The sequence below is a fragment of the Mus caroli genome, chromosome 6 (genome assembly GCF_900094665.2).
Source record: "Mus caroli chromosome 6, CAROLI_EIJ_v1.1, whole genome shotgun sequence".
In the NCBI taxonomy this organism is placed as follows: domain Eukaryota; kingdom Metazoa; phylum Chordata; class Mammalia; order Rodentia; family Muridae; genus Mus; species Mus caroli.
The window spans coordinates 34994061-35015233 of record NC_034575.1 but is presented as its reverse complement, the minus strand read 5'-3'; the positions used below and the strand labels follow the sequence as shown (position 1 = coordinate 35015233).

Below are 21173 nucleotides of genomic sequence, written 5' to 3'. Positions count from 1 at the left end.
GGGAAAGGAAGCACCTAGACTCAGAGACTTGATGTGCCAGGGTGGGGGGACACCCAAAGCTCCCCGTCCCAACCTGCTCAGAGGAAAGGGGAGGGGTTGGGGGAAGGGTTGTTGGGGGGAGGTGACTGGGAAGGGGCAGTGAGCAGGATGTAAAGTTAATAAGTAAAAAAATAAAATTAAATTAAACAAGCAAATAAACAAACCAGCCAGGTCTCTGCAGATCTCAGACCTCATAAGAAGTTTCATTGTGCAGTGGAAGGCAGTTAATACAGAATGTTACAATTGGCCAAGTACATGGACTGTTGGCCACGAGTGGAACATCTTCATCACATTTATCACACTCTCTTCATGCCAGGACTCTAGTACCATGATGGAAGAAGGGTAGGAAGAGACTGTAAGAGCCAGAGGTTGGAGAGGACAGGGTTGATGGAGTGTCTTCTGGACAGGACAGGACAGGACGGCTCCATGCACATGCTGGCAGCAGCTGTGGCTGCCTGCACAAGATCAAGATAGTCAACAGTGCAGCGTGGAGGAGGGAAGGGCTCATAGCTCCTACCAACTGAGGAACTGTGTATGGACTGTAGATGGCTTCTGGAAGAAGGATCGTTGTTTTTCCTTAAGGGTGTGGCCCTTGGTAGATTGAAAGACCTCTACTGGATGGCCTGACATGCACAAACATATAGACAGCACCAAAAGTAAACTTTGGGTTATAAGACAAAATAATATTAGGAGGGGTGAGATGGATATGAGAGGAGTTGGGGACGAACTTAAGGGTGAATATGATCAAAATATGTATAAAATCGACAAAGAATCAATAAAAATGTTATATTAAAAAAGAAAAAAGTCCTTTGTTCACAATAGTATAGAAATATACCCAAGGGAGAAAAAAAATAATTTAAAATTTTCAAATAGTAAGACTCTAGTTTACTAGTTAATTTTTATAAATAAGGGGTGCATTTAGATTACACTGGATATGTTTAAAAGAATGATGAAACAGTTTTTATTTTTAAACAATATTTACACAACACTAGTAAGTACACTGACAAGTGTTTAACTTCCCATGGAAACAATAGATGTCAACACAAATATGTGATTTTTAAAAATATATATATATATAATACATTTAAGTTTATGAAGTAGATTTAAAACACTTTCTTCCGGTATGGTTGATTCACCTGAGGAAGCAGTTTTTTTAAAATGAAGAACCCTAGCTTGCTGCCAGGTTGAGTTACAAAGTTTGGGGGTAGGTCCCAGGTCAGTTAGTTTTCAACATGCGCCTCAGTTGTACACATGCAAACTAACAATGAGGAAGCACTAGTTTGTTTTAAAATAGCATTTTACAATCTGTCTGCCATGGCTAAAGAGGGAACAAACTCACATTTGCTTTCCAGATGAGACCAACCAACCAAAGCAGAGAGCTCACGAAGGAGCAGCACCCATGAGAGAGCCCAGAAAGAGGGCGAGGCTCCCGGAGACAGCAGCTGCCTCCCCGGGGTGCCCCAGGACGGTCAGAGAACCGAAACAGGAACTTGGTCTACAGATTCCACCCTCCACTGTGGGACAATCACAAAACTCCAGCCCTTCCCAACTCAGGGAGTACAAGAACGTTCTAGACCCAGCCTGAGACAACCACTGTGTAAGAGGGATAAACTACCTCAACATAAGGAAAGCAAGGGTTAACAGGGTACTGACCACAAGTGCATGACATGGTATGTGCTCTAGGAAGCAAACAGGAGGGCTGGGGGTACTTGCCATGAAAATTCCCTTGGGATCCTGTGACCCTCTGGGGACAGAAGCACACACATCCCCGTGTGGTCCCACTGGTGGCTTGCAGTGCAGCCTGGGAGTGCCCACCATGCTGCCGCTCACTGGGATGTGCTCGTCAGCATTTGCTCTCTCTTCCTCGGATCACAGAAGAACCGCAGCTTTCTGGGCAGTAGTTTGACTTCCACAGGCATGGCTTCGTACTCCTCGCTGTCAATGCTGAAGGAGCCCTCAGTTCCCTAGAGAGAGAGGAGAGTTCTGAGCACAACTGGGACCTTACTGGATAAGGAAGCGTCTGCAGAGGACTCAGCCTAACAAAAATCTCTCAGTCCTGACTGGTTCTGGAAGCATCAACTCTCTAGTCCACAGAGAGGGATTTTTTCTTTTTAAAACTTCTATCTCTTGGATGTTTTGTGAGACGATGCCGGGGCCTAGCAAACACAGGAGTGGATGTTCACAGTCAGCTATTGGATGTATCACAGGGCTCCCAATGGAGAAGCTAGAGAAAGTACCCAAGGAGCTAAAGGGATCTGCAACCCTATAGTTGGAACAACATGATGTACTAACCAGAACCCCGGAGCTCTTGTCTCTAGTTGCATATGTATCGAAAGATGGCCTAGTCGGCCATCAATGGAAAGAGAGGCCCATTGGACTTGCAAACTTTATATGCCCCAATATAGGGGAATGCCAGGGCCAAAAGAATGGGAATGGGTGGGTAGGGAAGTGGGGGGCGCTATGGGGGACTTTTGGGATAGCATTGGAAATGTAATTGAGGAAAATATGTAATAAAAATATTAAAAATCAAAAAAAAAAAAAAAAGAACTAGACACTTTCATCATAACCTCAACTGACTGCCATTTCTCTGATATAATTTTTTGCAAAACAGTTTCAATTTCTAAGCATGATTTCCATGTAAAATGAAACTGTTCTCTGAGGATCCTACACTATTAATATATAGTTTTAAATCTCAATCACTGGACTGTTTTCCTCCTCCCATTTAAATAATGAAAATTTAATAAAGCTAATTTATTTCCTCTGTCTTCATTAAAAAAAAAAAAAAACTTCTATGTCAAGAAACACTTTGGAGCTTGAATAATATTAGAATTTTAAAACATTTATCAAAAGGCAAGATCATTTACATATTATAGATACATGAAATTGTCAAAGAACATAATCAGGATATCCACTATGGAAAAAATAAATTGATTATAGGGCCAGAGACTATAAGTCTCCTTGCAAAACCAGCTGATACTCCTGAGAGATACGTTGTGTCCATTGATTCATTTTCATTATTCCCTGAGACTCAGGGTCTTCAGACTTGGATGTGCCAACACTAGTATCATTAGACCCTGTGCAGTCCTGCCATAGCTCATTTAATTCAGCATTTGCTCCATGAAATTATGTTGGCCACACATGTCAACACCTTGCATTTGCCTACAGTTTCGATGCAGTACAGCAACAGCATGGCCATAACTCTTTAGAGGCCTGAGTAAATCTGACCTGGGGCTGCAGCAGTCAAGTTACCTTCAATTCAAGTATCGCCACTTCTTTATTCCTATTTACAAAAGTTGTTATTCTAAGAATGGTACTCTATAGCATACTTTACAGGAAAGACAAAACCCGATACCCACCAGATGGAAGATTCTTCAGATAAACATCTGAACATCTTCTGCATTACTGCATGAAGAAGCAAAGGTTAGGGACCTAAGGATCACTTGGAGAACCTTGGCCTAGAGACGCAAAGCCTCACTCAGAGGCCTGCTCCAAATCAGTAACATGGAAGTGTTTGCCTTTCTTTTTTGGTCTCCTTTAACTCAGACCTGATAATGAGTTGTTAAACAGAAGGTACCTAAATGGTACACGTTAATATGGAAAGAGGAAGAAAATGGAGAAAAAGACAAATCAACTCAAAACAGCTTGTGGTCCATCTTACCTCAGGAAGAACCAGAGTACAGTGGCTGGCTTGGAGGCACTCGGTGCCAGCTGCACGCAGGCCAGGGTCTCTCACCTTCTTACTTCTATTAGTATAAGAAAAAGCAAGGTTGGAATCTTTGATGGCAACTGTAATAGACCTCAGAAAAGCCCACCGATGAGGGCAAGAAAGGGAGACTGCGGAGACCAGGGCTCAGTGAACAAGTCTCCCTGGGATTCTAACCAGTGTTGGGGTACATTCTACGAGACTGACTGACTTGCTGTGGAGTGAGAACTGCATAAAGCTACCATGAAGTTTCTCTCAATTTTCTTAATTTTAAAATGGTTCTACATCTATCTAGTTGTGCATCTCAAATGTAAAAATTAGGATGTAATTCAGTCATTTGAGGAAAGCATCAAAGTTCTGTTCCTTGGTCCTTGTGATCCTTTATGAAGGGCAAAGTAATTTATTCTACTTTAGGGTAGATAATGCTTTTACCCTTATAAAGAGTCTTAGCTATTTTCTCATCACTCTCCATAGATAACAGCCTCCTTAGCACACTTACCTTTGCTAAGTAGCCTTGGAGTAAAGCAATCAGACACAAACATGCGAGACCTCAACACACATGTACTCCATTTAGTTAATTATGATAAATACAAAAAGAGGGAAAAGTTTAAGTCCAGCCTGAGCTACTTGGGGAGTTAAAGACAAGCATGGGCTAGAAGAGACCTTGTCTCAAAAAAAAAAAAATCTTTTGTTATTTTGAAATAGCAATTTTTTCATGTATGAATTTGTCATCAGAATTTCAAAAGCAGCTTCATCACGTTTCATTGAGACATTTAGTGGACGCATGAATTACACAAATTTACTTCTCTTAAGGACCAAAAGGAAACTTGCTTAAAGAATGCTGAACATAATACCATTTAATTAATTGATACAATGGGTTTTTTTGTTTGGGTGTCAGTTTTATAAAGGAGATTTGAATATGGCTGCTCCCATTAGCTAGACGCACTTAAGATACTGTGTGATTTATGCACACTGTGGAAGGGACAGGCTTTTTCCTTCTTCCTTTTCCTATACAGCGAGAGTAATCAAAGGCTGCAGAAGGGACCATTCAGTATCTGAAGAATTTGTATCAAAGGTGAGAACAACACAGACTAATGAAAAGTGTGCTGCAGCCAATGCTGGAATAGATAATGATGCAGCCATGGAGACACAGTTGTTGCAGCAGCAATGTCCAATCCCTAAATTGGGCACAAGAGGGAGCACCAGGACAAAGCAAAGGAGGCTGAGCAGATTATGGGTTGGCATGGGAACAAACATACAGCTCCTTAGATACTTTGAGGATGTCTGGAGAGTTTACAGAATGCTCAGCCAATGAAATTCCAGCCAAGGCAGGAGTTAACAAATCAGGCAGGACTTGGAAGAGTCTACTGTATTAGAAAAGGGGAAGCCTAGGAAATGTCCAGGTAGATATTCACTGTCCTTTCAAGTTTGTCCTTGATGTTCTGGAAATGGGAAAACAAGGTGAATAGCATGCACAGTAAAAGTCGCTGGGAAGTGCTACTCAATGTCAAAGCCTCCTTGAGACTGACAAGTAGTCCTCAGGTAGTAGACATGATGATAACCTTCCATTTTACAGATGAGAAAGGACTCAGACAAGTCAACAACCTTAGAGTCCCAGAGCCAGTGAGGAGGCAATCAAGCTCCCTGACTGAGACTATAGATAGTCCTTAGCACGGCCTGAAACACCGAATTCTTTCATTTCAATGGAAAGGCAGACTGTTAACATTCTGTTCTTCCCAAAATGAGCAGAGAGGGCAAAAGTACACAGGCAGCAGACATGCCAGCTCCATTCTAAAAAAGGCGGCCAGAATTCCCAGACAGACAAGGCTGTTGTCAGGTCTCCATCTTGAACAGACAGCACACTCTGGATAGAAAGGTTTGAGGACACCAGTTCCTTGATGAAGCCCCATTTCCTACAGACCAGGCACTTACCCTATGATTATGAAATCTCCTTTGCTGACAGTGTCAGGTTCAATGCAAATGTTCATAAAATCCTCTTTGCTCTAGAAAGATTAAGAATGGGAATGTTAAGACTTGGAAATTGGGCTAATGAAGCTGTCGCCCACAGGTGTCTGGGTTCTCTAAAATGTTCTAAATGCAACTGGAGCAGACAACAGCAACCTACTTATTCCCCAATAACGGTTGCAAAGCTTGATGGTTCTATCCATACAAAGCTCTGAAAGCCTGATGCAGAAGAAAGTGCCAATGGAAAGAGTCATGATTCCTGTGCCCCTCCTCAGTTTCCTGCTAGTCATTAGCAAGCAGCACCAGCCTAGCCTTCAGTTAAGCAATCCTGACACTTCTGTATGGCCTTCTTGGGGAAGTTCACACCTTGTAGGCCCGGGAGAGCATACACAAGCCTCTGTGAGCCACTGCCTGAGCTTCAAAGGTACCACTAAAGCACAGCTGTATCTCTCAACTAGGAATTACAAAACACATTGTTCTGACATAATGACCGCTCAGAATTTACGTTTCACATTTCATCCAACTACCTACTAAGAGTCAGCCACATTTCATCAGCCTTCAGAATATTTAGGTTAACACAGAAGGAATTTTGCCCACAAAGAACTTAACATTTCACTGAAGGGAGTGCACAGAATAATAAAGCAGTATATTACTGAATGCACAGAAAACGCGTGTACTAGAAGTACACGAGACTATATTACAAAGTATCATAAACAGACACGGAGTCTGAGATCGCACTGGTTGTAGTACAATTTTTAAAAAGGGTTTATTTCCGTTTACTTTATGCGTAGTATGTTTTGCCTGCATGTATGTCCATGCAGTACATATCCATGGAGGTCAGAGTTAGATGGCTGTGAGCTTCTGGGTGAAGACCTGGGTCCTCTGGAAGAGTAAGAATGCTCGTATGCTATGCAGCCATCTCTGCAGCCCCGATGACTAATATTTTAAAGAGAGGCCAGGTGAGAAGGTGACTGATCAAAAGAAGCCCAGGAGGTCAGAAAGGAAGGAGCACACTTATCAGGGGAAGCGGTTTTCACCTTTTAGCAGCTATCCCTAGAGGGTTGGTTAACATCAGGATTCTATTTGTATTTTCACCTTTTAGCAGGTATCCCTAGAGGGCTGATTAACATCAGGATTCTGTTTATATTTGTTGATTAAAAAGTTAATTTAAAAAACAGTATCTGCTATCATTCTCAGAGTTAGCTCAGTAGGACTGTTGTAAAGCTAAGAATTTTTATTTCAAACCATTTCCTGGTAATCTGATGTTGCTGATCTAAAGATCATACTTTAAAAAACACTATTTCTAGGGACAAGCCAAACATACAAAGGGAACTTTAGGTAGGGTTGTCCCTGAAATGTACAGACTGAGTGGTAGGGGAAAGAAAAATGGATGACTATAGAGTGCATCTGTATGGGTAGGGCTCTGGAGACCACTTTAAGGAAGGTGTCTTTTAGGTTGAATGAAATGGAGAGGCAGTGGAAGGCTCTAAGGAGGGAAATGTTCTGGCTTGTTTGTAATAGGGTCACTGCCTGCTGTGCTAAGAATTGAGACAGAGGTCTAACTGCAGAGGGAGGCAGTGAGCCAGGACAAGACATTACAGAGAAATGAGAAGGAGCAGTGAAGGCTCAATAATGCCAGGATGGCATTGGAAGAGGTGAGGAAGAGGCTGAAAACTAACTAGTAACTAGTTCTAATGCCCAGGAGATAAAGGGAAAGGAAAAGGGCATGTTTAAACTTGCAGTGGGCAGCAAAGCCATGCTCCAGTGAGAATGGACATCAACATGTGTTTTCTTTTAAGAACCAGAGAGAATTATGTGAAGTTTCTCTGATGGCCACTAGATTCTGCTGGGTGCTATAATATGGTAGCATGTTTGTGTTCCACTAAAGTCCACAGAAACTTGAATTCTGTATGATTCTAACATATTAAAATAACATCCTAGCTTGAAGGCAGCTGGCCAGTTGGGTCTATAGTTATTCTCTGATGACAGCTTTCCTCAGCTTTGTTTAGAGGCACGGTTAGGTTATCTGGAAATGGCGAGTCTGTGGATTAGCCTCCAGATTTTGGTAGAGGAAATATAAGCCATCAGACTAATTTTGTCCATATGGAGAAAATGCTTTTTTAAGGATCAACACCCCAGGCCTGACAACAATTGTCACCTTTATCTTGTGGGAACACACTTTTGGTCCTGTGATGTGAGTGAATCTCCCAGGACTGAACCTGTTTCTTGGGAGGAGTTCTTTCTTCAACTCAGATAGTTTCTCATATACACATATCAGTGAAGATACAGACAAAGCCAACCGATCTCCGTGGATCTTGTCAATTCCTGGCTCACTCTGAGGCAGTTTTCTTTTATTTTGCTTTGAATTCTTATTGCCCAGGTGCCCCTGAATTCTCAAAGATGCCTTCCCAGAAGAGACCATGGACTCCTGGTAAGTCCATGTCTATGCTGTGGTGTCTCAAGCAGGAAGCTAGGACAGGAACAAGGCCAACCTTATCTGAGTGCCTTCTCTCTGGGACCACTGTCATATACTACTTATTTCTTGCCCATAGTAACTTCACAGATTTTGTTCAGTGTTTAAGATGCGAAGGTAGAAGGTAAAGTGATTGCTTGCTCTATATCTTGGCCAATAGTCTCACATGCATTCAAAGACCAGCTCATATTGGCAGATTCAGTGAGAATCCTATTGCCTTAATGGATGATAAAAAGATATTTGACAGATTTTAATGTCTGAGATATTTAAAGTTAATAAAACTCTTGGCAAACCTAGCAAAGTTTTCCTTATGAGAAACTTCCTCATCTAATAAAATGTATCCCCAAAATCTATCAAATTTAAAAACAAAGCAATGGCCCCCATTAGCATTACTCCTGGCTGGCACTTTTTGCTGTTGATAATAGCAAAATCTATAACAAATCTAAAATAACATAATTAATAAGAATTTAACTAGAATGCTAATTCAGCATCAAGACACACACACACACACACACACACACACACACACACACACACACCCAATTACATGTCTGTCTCTTCAGTCAGAGAAATGAAGTTTTAAGAGATTATACTGATAATAGTATCAAAAGTAAGATAGCCATGAGTATACCTAGCAATAGACAAATACTATAGAGAAAACCATAAAACACCTTGAGAGATATTGAAGCCCTCAGTAAAGGAAGGGACACATCACGTTGATATGCCACAAGGTCAATACTATAGACATGCCATTTTTCCTCAAGTTGTATGTGTGCAGTGCAACCATATAAAACTTCTATGACGAACCTAATAAACACCCTCAAGTATTTATAGAAAGCATGGGGCTGATGAGACGGCTCAGGAGTGTTTGCTGCTGCTCTAGAGGAGCTGAGTTCAGTTTGGTGGCTCACAATGATCTGTCCATCTCTAGGGGAAAGAGTCAATAAACTGATCCGATCAACTGGCTACTGGAATAAGTAAATAAAATCAAGAGCCTTTACCTGTGCTATTCACAAAACTCAATTATAGGTGGCAAGTTTTTAAAAAATAACAATGGAAGTAACTATCTCATGAAAATCATTTAAAATCACTCAGCAATATATGATGAGCATCTTGCCACATTAGTAAATATAAAGATTATATATTACTTTAAACTAAAGCATTAATAGCTATTTACTCAATCTATTTAATACACTGTGCTACTAAAGAATAAACATGCTTATTTAAGAGACATTAAATTTCTGAAATTCCACAATCCTAAAGCTGTTTTCTTATTATGGAGATATTAGTTTAATGATAAGTAAACATTTAACTATTACATGACAGTTACAGTATGTGACTATTTTACTGTATTTGCTCTGGCAGAGTGGTGAAGGAAAGAGAACTGACTGTGCTCCACTAGAGATAAGAAGCAGTGTCACATACCTTTGTAATTAGCACAAAGATACGAGCATTCAGCGGCCTGAATGTGGCTCATCTAGAGCTGCAATCACAGGCTCACTGCACGCAATGCATTCAGAGAGATTCAGTCATCAGCGAAAAGAACAACGGCAAAAGAACAGGAGCAAATACTGCAAATACAGTGTTACCACAGCCTGAGAATAAAGAGAGTGTGTAACAGAAATGTTATCTTCTTCTCAAAAATCTCTCCGATCTGAGGACTGTTCAACCTCATCCCTTCATGGTGGTTTCACAATTCTGTGTCAAGTAAGGGAAGACTGTGGACGGTAAGCGCTGGTGCCCACAAACTAAACAACCACACCCCTGCTACCACAAGGGGTGTGCACTGCTGAAAATAAACAGTTACAGCTTACAGCCTCATGAAGGCTAAGAGATGGCCCAGCTCCCCATGCACATCACCACTGAGTGCTACCGGGCTGGGTAACACTCGGCATCCAGTAGTTACTATCTCAGCTGCTGTTCTTTAACACTTTTTCTTTACCCTTAGTATAAATGCAGTTAAACAGTCTTGCTCATACGCACACATGGTGTAAATCTGAGAATAATATAGCTAATTCATGTAAGATTCTTAGGACAATGACTCCCATGTAATAAACATGAGCTATTTTTCCTAAAATGTTTCCCTTTGTGCATTTTCTATTTTTAGCCTTTGGCCCATTGTTTAATATTGTCTCTGTTCATTCCTTATTGATTTACTCGAGGAGTCTGTGATAAGGAAAGCTAATAATTGCTGGTCTGCCATATCCTAATATTCTCCCCAGCTGTCATTCCGAAGTTTATCTTTTTAAATAAGCAGATGAATGTATCAATATAAAATTTGCCTTAGGTGTCATGCTTAGAAAAACTTCTTTGTACTTTTCAAGTTTCTACTAATAATCACTTAAATGTTACTTAATACTTAAGTAGTTTTATTATTTTTGAATTTAGTTCATTAATTCAACTGGAATTATTTCCAAAAGTAAAGGGGGCTGGTTGTGTCTGCAAATATTTCCCAGGAGAGGAAAATTACTTGTATAAATAGAAAACAAGTCGTCTGAGCCTCTATGCACGCATGAATAAAATGTGTGTTCAGAGATCTGTGAGCTCCTGTGTGCCAATGCACTCAGCTACCACTTCCCAGTGCAATTGTTTCTCAAAGGCACACCACACCTCCCTTTCCTTGAGTCTTTCATCTCTACGCCCACAGAGTAAACAGAAAAACACTGAATCAGTGCAAGAAAAGCACCTGTCACTTTTTCCCCAGACACCAAATTCATTTTTTTAAAAACTGAGTGCACTTACCATCAGGTCAAGTTGGGTGTTTCGGGTTGTGATGGACAGTTCAATGGTGGACAGTTGTACATCTTTCCAGACCTCAGGGCTTACCTCTCGGGAGAAGGCTGTGGGAATCCATCAGACATGGGTCAGTGTTTCTACTGACACTTCTCTCTCTGTCCCTGCCCGCTCCCTCACACACACACACACACACACACACACACACACACACACACACACACACGTGGGGGTGGGGGGAGGAGACAGACAGACTGACAGACTACTGAGCTGCTGGTAGTCAGCTTCCCCAGCCCTTTGTCCAACTCTATGCATTATTTCATTTTTCTGACATGTGGGGATAAACACCAGGTTCTTTCTCTATGCCTAAAGCATCCTCAGTGAAAGCAGCACACTAGCACAGATGTCAGTGACAAAGAGTACAAGGAACTGTGGTGCTTAGTCACAAGACACTGAAGCCTGTCCTGACAGCACCCAGGAGTCTGAATTCACCAGGAAATTATCTAGTACTGATTCTGGGTGTCTGCTCCAGGCCACTTCTAAGCTGAACAGGGCTTGTAATCTAGTCACCACATTGCTCACCATCCTGTGGCTGTGCCCAAAATGAGGCAAGCCTGCGTAATATTCTCCTATACAGAGACGGCCTGGGAGGAGTCTCTTCAGGCTCAATGGGAGGTCTCTCTGTAGGTCCAGTGTAAGAGATGGAGGCTTGATGAGTCTGAGGCCATTCCTGTTAATGAAGAAGAAAACAGCTTTCATCATGTACACATAATTCCTAACACAGGGGGCTTTGCTCTGCAAAGGTCAGCATTCTAATAATTTAATTGTCTCTTCAATGAACAGAATTCTCCTCACTTGGGAATATGAAGACTTCAAACCTTACCTTAAAAACCATGAACATAGTGATTGTGTATGTTCCCTAACATATAACAGAAAGAAAAACAAACTGAATTGACAACTACTGTTTACACTTACTTATCCAAACAACAGAAATCAATATGAATGAGCAGAGTGGTCCCATGCTAAACTTACCCTCAATTTATCGATGGTACACAAACAAGTAAATTTAAAGCCACATGGAATCTGGATCTTCTTCCTTCATCTTCCTTCCTTCTCTCTCTGTCCCTGTCCCTGTCTCTGAAACTCTTAGCTCTGCCTCCCTTTTCCCCGTCCAATCACAGGCTTCTTGTTGTATTAATATTTAAATTAGGTGGGCAGGGAAAATTCTGCTACCAATAAGCACTTGATAAGCAATGGATGGAAAGTGTTTATAGGATCTAGAAGGCCACCCACCATTTACACATACAGCTACTGCTGCTTCCCAGGGTATTGCCACTTAACCAGTGAAATTATTCTCTATAACAATAACACTTTTTACTAATCAGTTTGAACTTAGGAGTAGAAAAATCTTGCCTTTTCAATTTTTTTAAATTATGTTGTATTTACTCTAAGTATTTTACTAACTTTTAGTTTTTTCTTTTAATTTTTTTCAATCCAACTGGAATTTCTTAGAGAGAGCTACATTTTTCAAAGGATATATTATTTTATAATTAGAAGAAATCAGATAACTCCAAATGTTAACATTGGATTCTAGTTTTTCACAATCAATTTTCAGATTAGCCAATATAAATTATAACTATACTGCTTTGATCTACATGAAAGAGAAACATAGTATATAACTCACCTATTGAGTGATTTTTCTTTTTGGTTTTTCATTAATATGAAATTGTTGAACTTTTTTTCTATGCCTCCTTACTCTCTCATTAGTAATCAAACCCAGGGCTTTAAATATGCTAGACAAGGTGCTTTATCACTGTGCTATACTACAACCTCAGGCCTTATTACTTACCTTTTAATGTATTATTATACAGAGAGCACAGCCTGGCAGAGCGTTGTGATGAGGGAAGTGTTCTATACAGTACTGGCCAATATAATAAGTACTACACTTATTTAACCAAAACAGTTTGAAACCTACTGATAATATATACAAGCCTATATAATTAATTTATCTATAATTCATTACAAATCTTCAGTTTACTGCCAGGTACTTCTATAGATACACATATTAATAATGTATGCATTTGCTCACTCTGTTCAAGGTTTATCTGGTAAGGGTGGGTGAATGTAAAGCAAAGGCAAGCATTCAAGATAAAGCAAACACAGGTTTGGCCATAGAACAGAATGATGAATTATGGATGGATAGATGGATAGATGGATGGATAAGTAGATAGACAGAACGAAACAGACATCGGGGTAATTGATAGATAAACAGATAGATACGAGGGGTACTTGTCTATCAAAACAAGAATGTTTTCTGTAATTATATAAGTCAAATGTCGCCCATTTTAGTATTGGAAAATGTGATATGGGTCTGTAGTAAAGAATGAATATCTCAAATATAGACATGACAGAGAAACATCATATTAACACAGGCCGTGCTCTATATTATAAACTGCATTTACCTGAAGAGTGCTGAAAAAGTGGGCTGCTTTGGTTTTTAGTGGACCAAGATACCAGTACCTAAGAAAAACCAAGAATAAAGATGAAAAGAGCTGCTCAAGTGCTAGATAGCATCCAAGACAATCAAATCATCAGGGATGGACCTCTCCTGTAGTCGGCTGCTCTGGGGGCTTAAGGATTGTGGCATAACACAAAAGTAATACACTTTGAGCCTGAATGTGAATGGCACATCTAAGAATATACACTTAGATGGTAGAACAATTCCTGTAGTTAATAAGAGATATAGAGCCTACGTCTCTTTGACCCCTAAGTTTATAAGTCATTATAATATAGACTTTTACCCACAGAATAGGGTGAGTATACAGTCAAAGAGTCACAAGGAGAGAGCAATAAAGCCACACAGAGAGAGTGTATTATCAATGCAAGACTGGATCCTGTACCTCGTGGCCCCTCTCACACAAAGTGCACACACATCCATAAACCAGTACATATTCATATTATTCATGTTACATAGCTTTAATATGGCAAGTGTAAGTCTCAGAGTGAAAACCTATTGCATATTGCTAAATGCATGAAAAATACTAAAGAGGAAGATGCCTAGTTGCAACCAGAAAGTGATGTGGCTGTCACTCTTTAGACTCATCTCTGACAACACCCGTGCTACTTTACGGATCCTGACGGATTCAGGTAGAATGCTGGCAGTCAGCTCTTGTTACACAGATGGAGAAAGTTGTAGAAAGTATAAACATATAGAAGAACACAGGATAAACTTCCTACTTTTGGGCCTATGAGTTGAGAAGATAACAGACCCCAAATAATAGTAAATTATAAGTGACTGCATATGTTTTGCTATAAACTGATCACTATTGATAAGAAAAGTCAGGAAGGACAACAACAGCATTAGAGTGTGGCCATACTGTGAAATGTACACAGGCTAAAGCACAGGTGGGGCAGAAGGAACTGGGAAATGGACTGAATCTAGACACATCAAAGAACAGAGAAAATAACTTTAGGCTAGAAGAGGCAGAACAGCCAAAGAAAGGGCAAGATTTAAAAATAAAAACACAGAAGAACTGTTCATTAGGGATAATGACCTAATTTCCTAGAATAAAAATTTATAGCCAATGTGGAGCCACGTTAAATTATCACTCACGTTGATATTGTGGTAGTATTACGAGGGCCTTGGATATTTGATATTTTATGGTGTTTTTAAAGCTTTTTGGTTTCTCCTTTTGTGAGTTAGCCAAGTAAACACCCTGACTCGGGTGGTCTATTTCTAAAGTTTAAGCAGTTCCTTGCACTTTTACCAGTAGTAAATGTTGACACAATGCTTGCAGTCTTCCTATAGCCAGCAAGGAAATGTTTCTTATTTCACTCCAAAAGTGACTCAGTGGTCAGTCCTAGCCAAGGTATAATATCACCACCCACAGACTTTAAAACTCATCCATCAGAAGCCAGTCAAACTATGGAACAAGCAGATGAGCTATTCCTAAGACAGCTGACCAGCACTAGTGCTGAACTGTTGATCAGTTGGGAAAGCAGTTTGTTCAGAGCAGACTTTCTCAGAGGAAGCTAAGCAGTTACTCTCTGTGAGCTGTGGGAATCTGAGATGAGCGATCAGGCACAAGGTTATTTGTGGAATCAATACAACCACGGCCCACTTGCAAATGGCTGTGTCGTGGAAAGAGATCCAGCAGTCCTCCTCTACTGGCATTCCACTGTCAGAAATTTCATTACCAGGGATAACAGAGTGAAATGTGGGAGAGATTTCTGGGAAGTTTAGCAGTCTGGCCCTTGAACTGCAAGAGAGGTTCCAGATGAAAGAGCAGTACATGAGAGCAATCATCACACAGATAAACTCTACTAAAACTGTAAACCCTGAGCTGTAGGCAAAAGAGGACGCCTCCACCAGAAAAGAGATGAACTTTGCCTGGTGTCTGCTTTAGTCCTGCCTCAGAAGCCCAATGACACTACCCCTCCACACCTCTTTCAGAGCCAGAAGTTTCAACCTACGAAAGTTTCTAAAACTAAGCCTATGCTTATGAAAGCCCGTGGTGGCCCACTAATCACTCTTCCTGAGCCCGTTCTTCCTGTCAGCAAAGCCCGACAACCATCTCCTGTAAGAGAGAGCAGCCCTTAGTCTCTCTACCTGTGAGTGTTCTCAAATACCTTGCACACAGCCTTCTGACCAACTAGGACTCTAAGGGCTCCCTGAGGCTGAGGTCCAGGCAACACCTTGGGATCTAGCTAAGAATGCTGCTGCTGTGTGGTAAGCAAAGCCAGTTTCCCTTCTGTTGTTTGAACCTATGATAAATGTGTCTGCAAATAGATATGTACTCTTTTCTTAATGGACCTTTCCCTATCCTTTCTGACTATAGAATTCAAACTTTACCTGGCTGTTCCTATTTCATTATCAATAACTCATTCAACTTCCAGGCCTAGAAGATTTACTCCCAGACCAGTGTATTTCAAAACCTCAACAGCAAGGATGGGATAAAACTTTTAAGGACTCATTACATAGAACACAGTAATCCTTTACTTGCTAACTTTCACGCCAGCATCTCTGAAGGATCCCCACCGGAGGCCAGTCATTGCATACACAGGTTGTTCTTTTTCACCCTGGAAGTTAAATACAATTGATTTAATTTGTGCACACAGTAATTTATAAGTACCTAGAAAATGTTGAAATCACTGGTATGTGAAAATCGCATCACACCAAACATTTTATATGTAAGTTCAAATGTTAAAGCAATTAGCCCTATGGATACATGGTAGGAATGCTTGAATGATCCACTCTTTAAAGCTGATGCGATCTTGTGTATCAGTTCTCACAAATTAAGGGAACATATTAGCTATAATTCGAAGCCGCAAGCTTCTAACAGCTCAAAACTGATAGATACAAGGCACCCCCACCCCCATTCTAAGAAGAGGCACAATACTACACACAGCTCCTTGGTTTGCTGAAGAACAGAAGGACCAACTTGGATTCTCCCATACCATCACTTTTCCACCACAGCTAACATAAGCCAAAATTAAGACCTGGGGGTAAGGAGAGGTCTTAGAGACAGCACACTGTATCTTGTGCTCATGGGATCAAGGGCTCCTGTAATCCCAGCATTAGTATCACTCCCATTTCACTGTGCCAGAGGCAAGCAAGAGATCTGTGAGAAACACACACATTCCTAGGAGAATTATACAGGAAGGAGACATGGATCTCTCACTCCTTTGCTGTGTACCTGTTCATGCAGTGGATTTCTTTTCTGCTCCCCAAATTCATATAAGCAATGGCGAGAATGAACTAGGGGGAGGGATGGAGGGAAAGGGGGGGAGAGAGAGAGAGAGAGAGAGAGACAGAGACAGAGACAGAGACAGAGACAGAGACAGACAGGGAATGCAAAGCAAGCAAAGAGGTGCTGCTGAGAAACCAGCTGACTGGATCACAAGGCCATGTTTGTCTCTAGGTGCCAAGTAGAAGAAAGCACTTCATCTGAGAGTTGTGGGCTAGGGCACTCAAGTATGAAGAGACGATGGAGAGTACTTAGCCTGAGAACTAAAGTACAAATTCAAAGAAATGGAGCTAAAATAGATTTCCAACCTCAAAAAGCACATACAAAAATGTATACAAAAAGAAATTCACATATGAAACCATAAAAGACCTAAGAGTAAGGCATCAACAACCAACAGGGAGATATAACACTACCAGTTGAGCCACCTCTACTTCCTGCCTAAGTCATGGGCTTTTTAATTGACAGGTGCAGCATCCGTGCAATACACAGGTGATCTCTTGTGATGTGCCCTAACTTTTGATCACACTCTGGCTGCTGATTGCAAACCACAAGGAGGCAAGGGTGTAAGGCAAGGTCATAGAGGGCTCTGAAGTAAGGTGAAGGTGACCAAGGTGGGACCAAGAGAGTAAAGGCAAGATGCTGGCCTCTGAATATGCTTTGAAGATGGAGCCAGCATGGTTTCTTGACTATCTGTGTTCTTTTATTGTTTTAAATAGGTAACATAAGGAAACACATCTGGATTTCCTTACCAAACTGAACATTTAAATGAGATGTGAACACACAGTGAACAGTGCATGAGCTAAATTCTAGTTCATGATTTATTGTACTTATGTAACATGGAGCTCATGGAAGGAAAGATTGACATTAAGCACTGTCTATGATGTCAGGCTTTGTTGACAGAGATTTTCTCCACATTCTGAAAGCAATTTTCAGAAATAAAGAGAAAGAAGAAAATCAATTAAACCAAACTGGTTCCTCAGAAACTAGGGTAGAAGCTACTGTTCCACATTTTCTAAGAATTGATTAAAATGTTTGTGCTTCCTGGGCTGTGTCATTAATATACAGAGATTGTGAAAAATCTGACATCAATTTACAAAATCAGTACATGGGGGGGGGGGGTTGAGACTAGAGATACTTAACAAGCATTGTAAGAATTTCCAGTTACATTCAATTTATTCTGCAATTACCTCTAACATATATATAATAAATACTAAATCACTGAGTTATTCGAAGTATCTCCTCACTCACCTCCTTTGGTAATAATCATATTTTACAACAATGTCTTTATATATAAAAATCTCTACTTAATCATCATTTTTATGTTTTGTGAAAACAACTTAGCTGATTACATGCTAAAAGATCAATTGCAATTTAGACTATGATTAATGAGATCATGATGGAAAGTCTAGACATCACTGCATGAAGAAAAATAAAAGGAAACTTGGTTGTAAACTTGCAAGTTCACCAATTATAAAGACATACTAGTAAACTGCATATAGGTTAAGTGTCCCTTGCCTGAAAGGCATGAGGCCAGAAATATTCCCAATTTTTGGGTTTCTTGAATTTTGGATGCAATGCACAGGTGATCTCTTGTGATGTGCCCTAACTTTTGATCACACTCTGGCTGCTGATGGCAAAAACTACTGATTGAGCATTCCTACCCACATCAACACTGCGAAATCTGGAATTCTCTAAAGCTTCCAATTTGGGAACACTTGGCATTTGGATGTTCAGACTAGGGATGCTCAACCAATGTAACAGCAACTTTCAGGGTTAAACTTGGGATCATGGCACAGTATAGATCCCTACAACTTTTACAAAATCAAAAACTGAGTGAACACTACATGTTCATCCAGAATGGAGCAGGCACATCTTAGAGTCGGATGTGGGCAAACACGGGGTTCATTATTGCAGTGTGATTCAACTGTACAACTCTGCCATTGAGCCATTTGCTTTTTTTTTTTCTTTTTAATTAGATGAAAAAAAGAATACTTGTTTAACTCCTGTCAAAAAAGTATATCTTTTTTCTAGTATTTTTAAACAAATGTTGACAAAAACTTAGAAATTGCTAATGAACCATTTCTCTTTCATCCTGTTTTTTTTTATTTTGAAAAACAATGTAAGGCAAAACTCTAAATAGTACAATGTATACTACTTATGCCTCTCACCTAAAGTCACCATTGCCAAAGTCTCCTCCTTGTAGTCTGATCTCATGTTTGTCTTTTTATCTATGTGTGTTTATTTGTGTGCTGTGTGCCACGTCCATGCAGTGCCCATATCTCCGGAAGAGGGCATCAGATTCCCTGGAACTGTAGTTTTCAGCAAGTTTTGAGCTGTTGCATGTAGGTACTGAGAACCAAACCTGGTTCCTCTAAAAGAACAGCCAGTGTTCTTCTGCAGCCCCATGTATGTTTTGTCATGTTGCTAGATTTGCTGCTGTAGAGATCAGAACTTTTCACAGCAATTATCTCCCCCGAGCAAGAACTTGCATGAGAGTCACTCTCAAGGAATCAAAGGTAAAAGGCAGAGTGTAAAATTCAGGCTGTGTACAAGTATCTTTACTTGTCTGAACAACATCCATGATTACGATTGGTTTTCATTCTTCAAATTCAGTATCCTTTACAAGAGTCTTACTTTTTCATCTTGAATAGACTACTTACTTTTGTGGATTTTTTTAACATTAACATTTTAAAGCAAGACAGACTAAAATGTTTAAAATGACACACAGAGCCGGGCGTGGTGGTGCACGCCTTTAATCCCAGCACTGGGGAGGCAGAGGCAGGAGGATTTCTGAGTTAGAGGCCAGCCTGGTCTACAAAGTGAGTTCCAGGACAGCCAGGGCTACACAGAGAAACCCTGTCTTGAAAAAACAAAAAAATAAACAAACAAACAAAGTGACACACAGTTTGGCTTTTTCTGATTACTATCAAGTGATTAGATTGAAATTAGCTCACATTTGGGGCAGGGGACTATACGGTGACATGGCACCACTCTCAGAACTATATAGTGACATGGCACCACTCTCAGAACTATATAGTGACATGACACCACTCTCAGAACTATATAGCAACATGGCACCACTCTCATCAGAACTATATAACGACATGGCATTATTCTCAGAACTATCTAGCGACATGGCATTATTCTCATCAGAACTACATAGCAACATGGCACCATTTTCTTCCCAGAAAGCAGATACTTTCATTTCTTTTCATGAAAGTAGCATATTCTAGATTTCTCTACCTCAAATCCATATCTGCCCCTTTAGCGACTAAGTAAATAATCTGGAGAATGCTTGTAGATTTGTTTCCCTATAGATATCGTGCATTGTGTTCAGTTTCTACTGATGATCTCAACGTAAACTCAATTATCAAAATGGTGACTTAAAAATGATGTTAATATTCTATTATTTCTTCTATATTACCACCAAGACTTCAGTGACTATCTATATATCTATCTTTCTTGTCAACTAATAATTTTGATATGCAAACACTGACAGCCTGGCTCTTCATGTCTTTCTGTGATGTCCCCATTAATTTCTGAGTGCTTGCTTTCCTCACACTTACTCTCCCTTTATTTCAGGTTGTTGTTGGTGGTCATGTTTTGTTTTGTTTTGCTTTAAGATGGCAGTAATTAAAGACCAAAATCTGCGTGCCAAGTATGCGTACTGTGAGGTATAATTGCTTCCATGCCCTTTAATTGGCACAGCCAGCAAGCCTATTTCTAAAACAAATTATCCTCTACAAATAAGAAAATGTTACACAGCTCAACAGAAAAATGGAGAGTTACAAAATTCAGGAAGCTACAGAAAACGTTGTTCCCAATGTAAGAAAGAATGGACAGATGATCTACAAAATCCTAACCATAAACGTGTCTGAGAGCTAAGGTTAAAGATAACAGCTGCTCCAGCAGGGCGCGAGAAGAAGCTCGTGTGTTGTAGACCATGGAAGAGAGATGCAGCCAGCATCTAAACAGCTACTGAAATCAATTATTGCCAAAGTATGTTATGGGTCTTTTTTCCTTTTTAAAGGCCAGGTTTCATGTGGTACCTGTTAGCCTCAACTTGCTGTGTTGCTGAGGCCAACTTTGAACCCTTCATGCTTCTGATACTTATAGAGGGTTAGGATTATAGGCATACAGCATAATTTTGTCTGGCCTTGGGGCTCTTTTAATACTCAGTCATGCATAGCTAGATTTCTTATGGCATAAAGGTAGTAGCTGGAGAAATTAAAATTAGATATAATTCCACGAGGAAGTAATACAAAGGGATCCTTGTATGTTTCAGAGGTCAAGAGTTAGGTTCAAAGCTAATACATCAAAAGGTGACATCACACACTCAACACTACTGAAGTGCAGATTTAAAGTAACTACAGATGTAAATTTTATGTCACATCATCCTTATTACACGTGGGATCATAAACACATCCATTAGTGGACAACGCTTCGTTATGGGGACTAGTGCTAGGGTGGGAAGAGGAAGGAAATGTCGTGTCCATCAGAGCCCCATGTAAAC

General features: G+C 40.3%; 1 protein-coding gene across 1 annotated transcript in view; it reads right to left on the bottom strand.

Annotated features, from left to right (window-relative positions):
- Window positions 1-972: 972 nt before the first annotated feature.
- Agk (acylglycerol kinase) overlaps window positions 973-21173 on the bottom strand; it is a 73694-nt gene continuing 53493 nt past the window's right edge. Inside the window, exons 10-16 of the mRNA XM_021164845.1 lie at window positions 15913-15992; window positions 13376-13433; window positions 11496-11643; window positions 10923-11020; window positions 5675-5745; window positions 3698-3782; window positions 973-2003 (exon numbers count right to left, since the gene is read on the bottom strand). Of these exons, the coding sequence (XP_021020504.1) occupies window positions 1866-2003; window positions 3698-3782; window positions 5675-5745; window positions 10923-11020; window positions 11496-11643; window positions 13376-13433; window positions 15913-15992 (678 nt within the window). The 3' untranslated portion in view covers window positions 973-1865. The remainder of the gene's footprint in view (window positions 2004-3697; window positions 3783-5674; window positions 5746-10922; window positions 11021-11495; window positions 11644-13375; window positions 13434-15912; window positions 15993-21173) is intronic.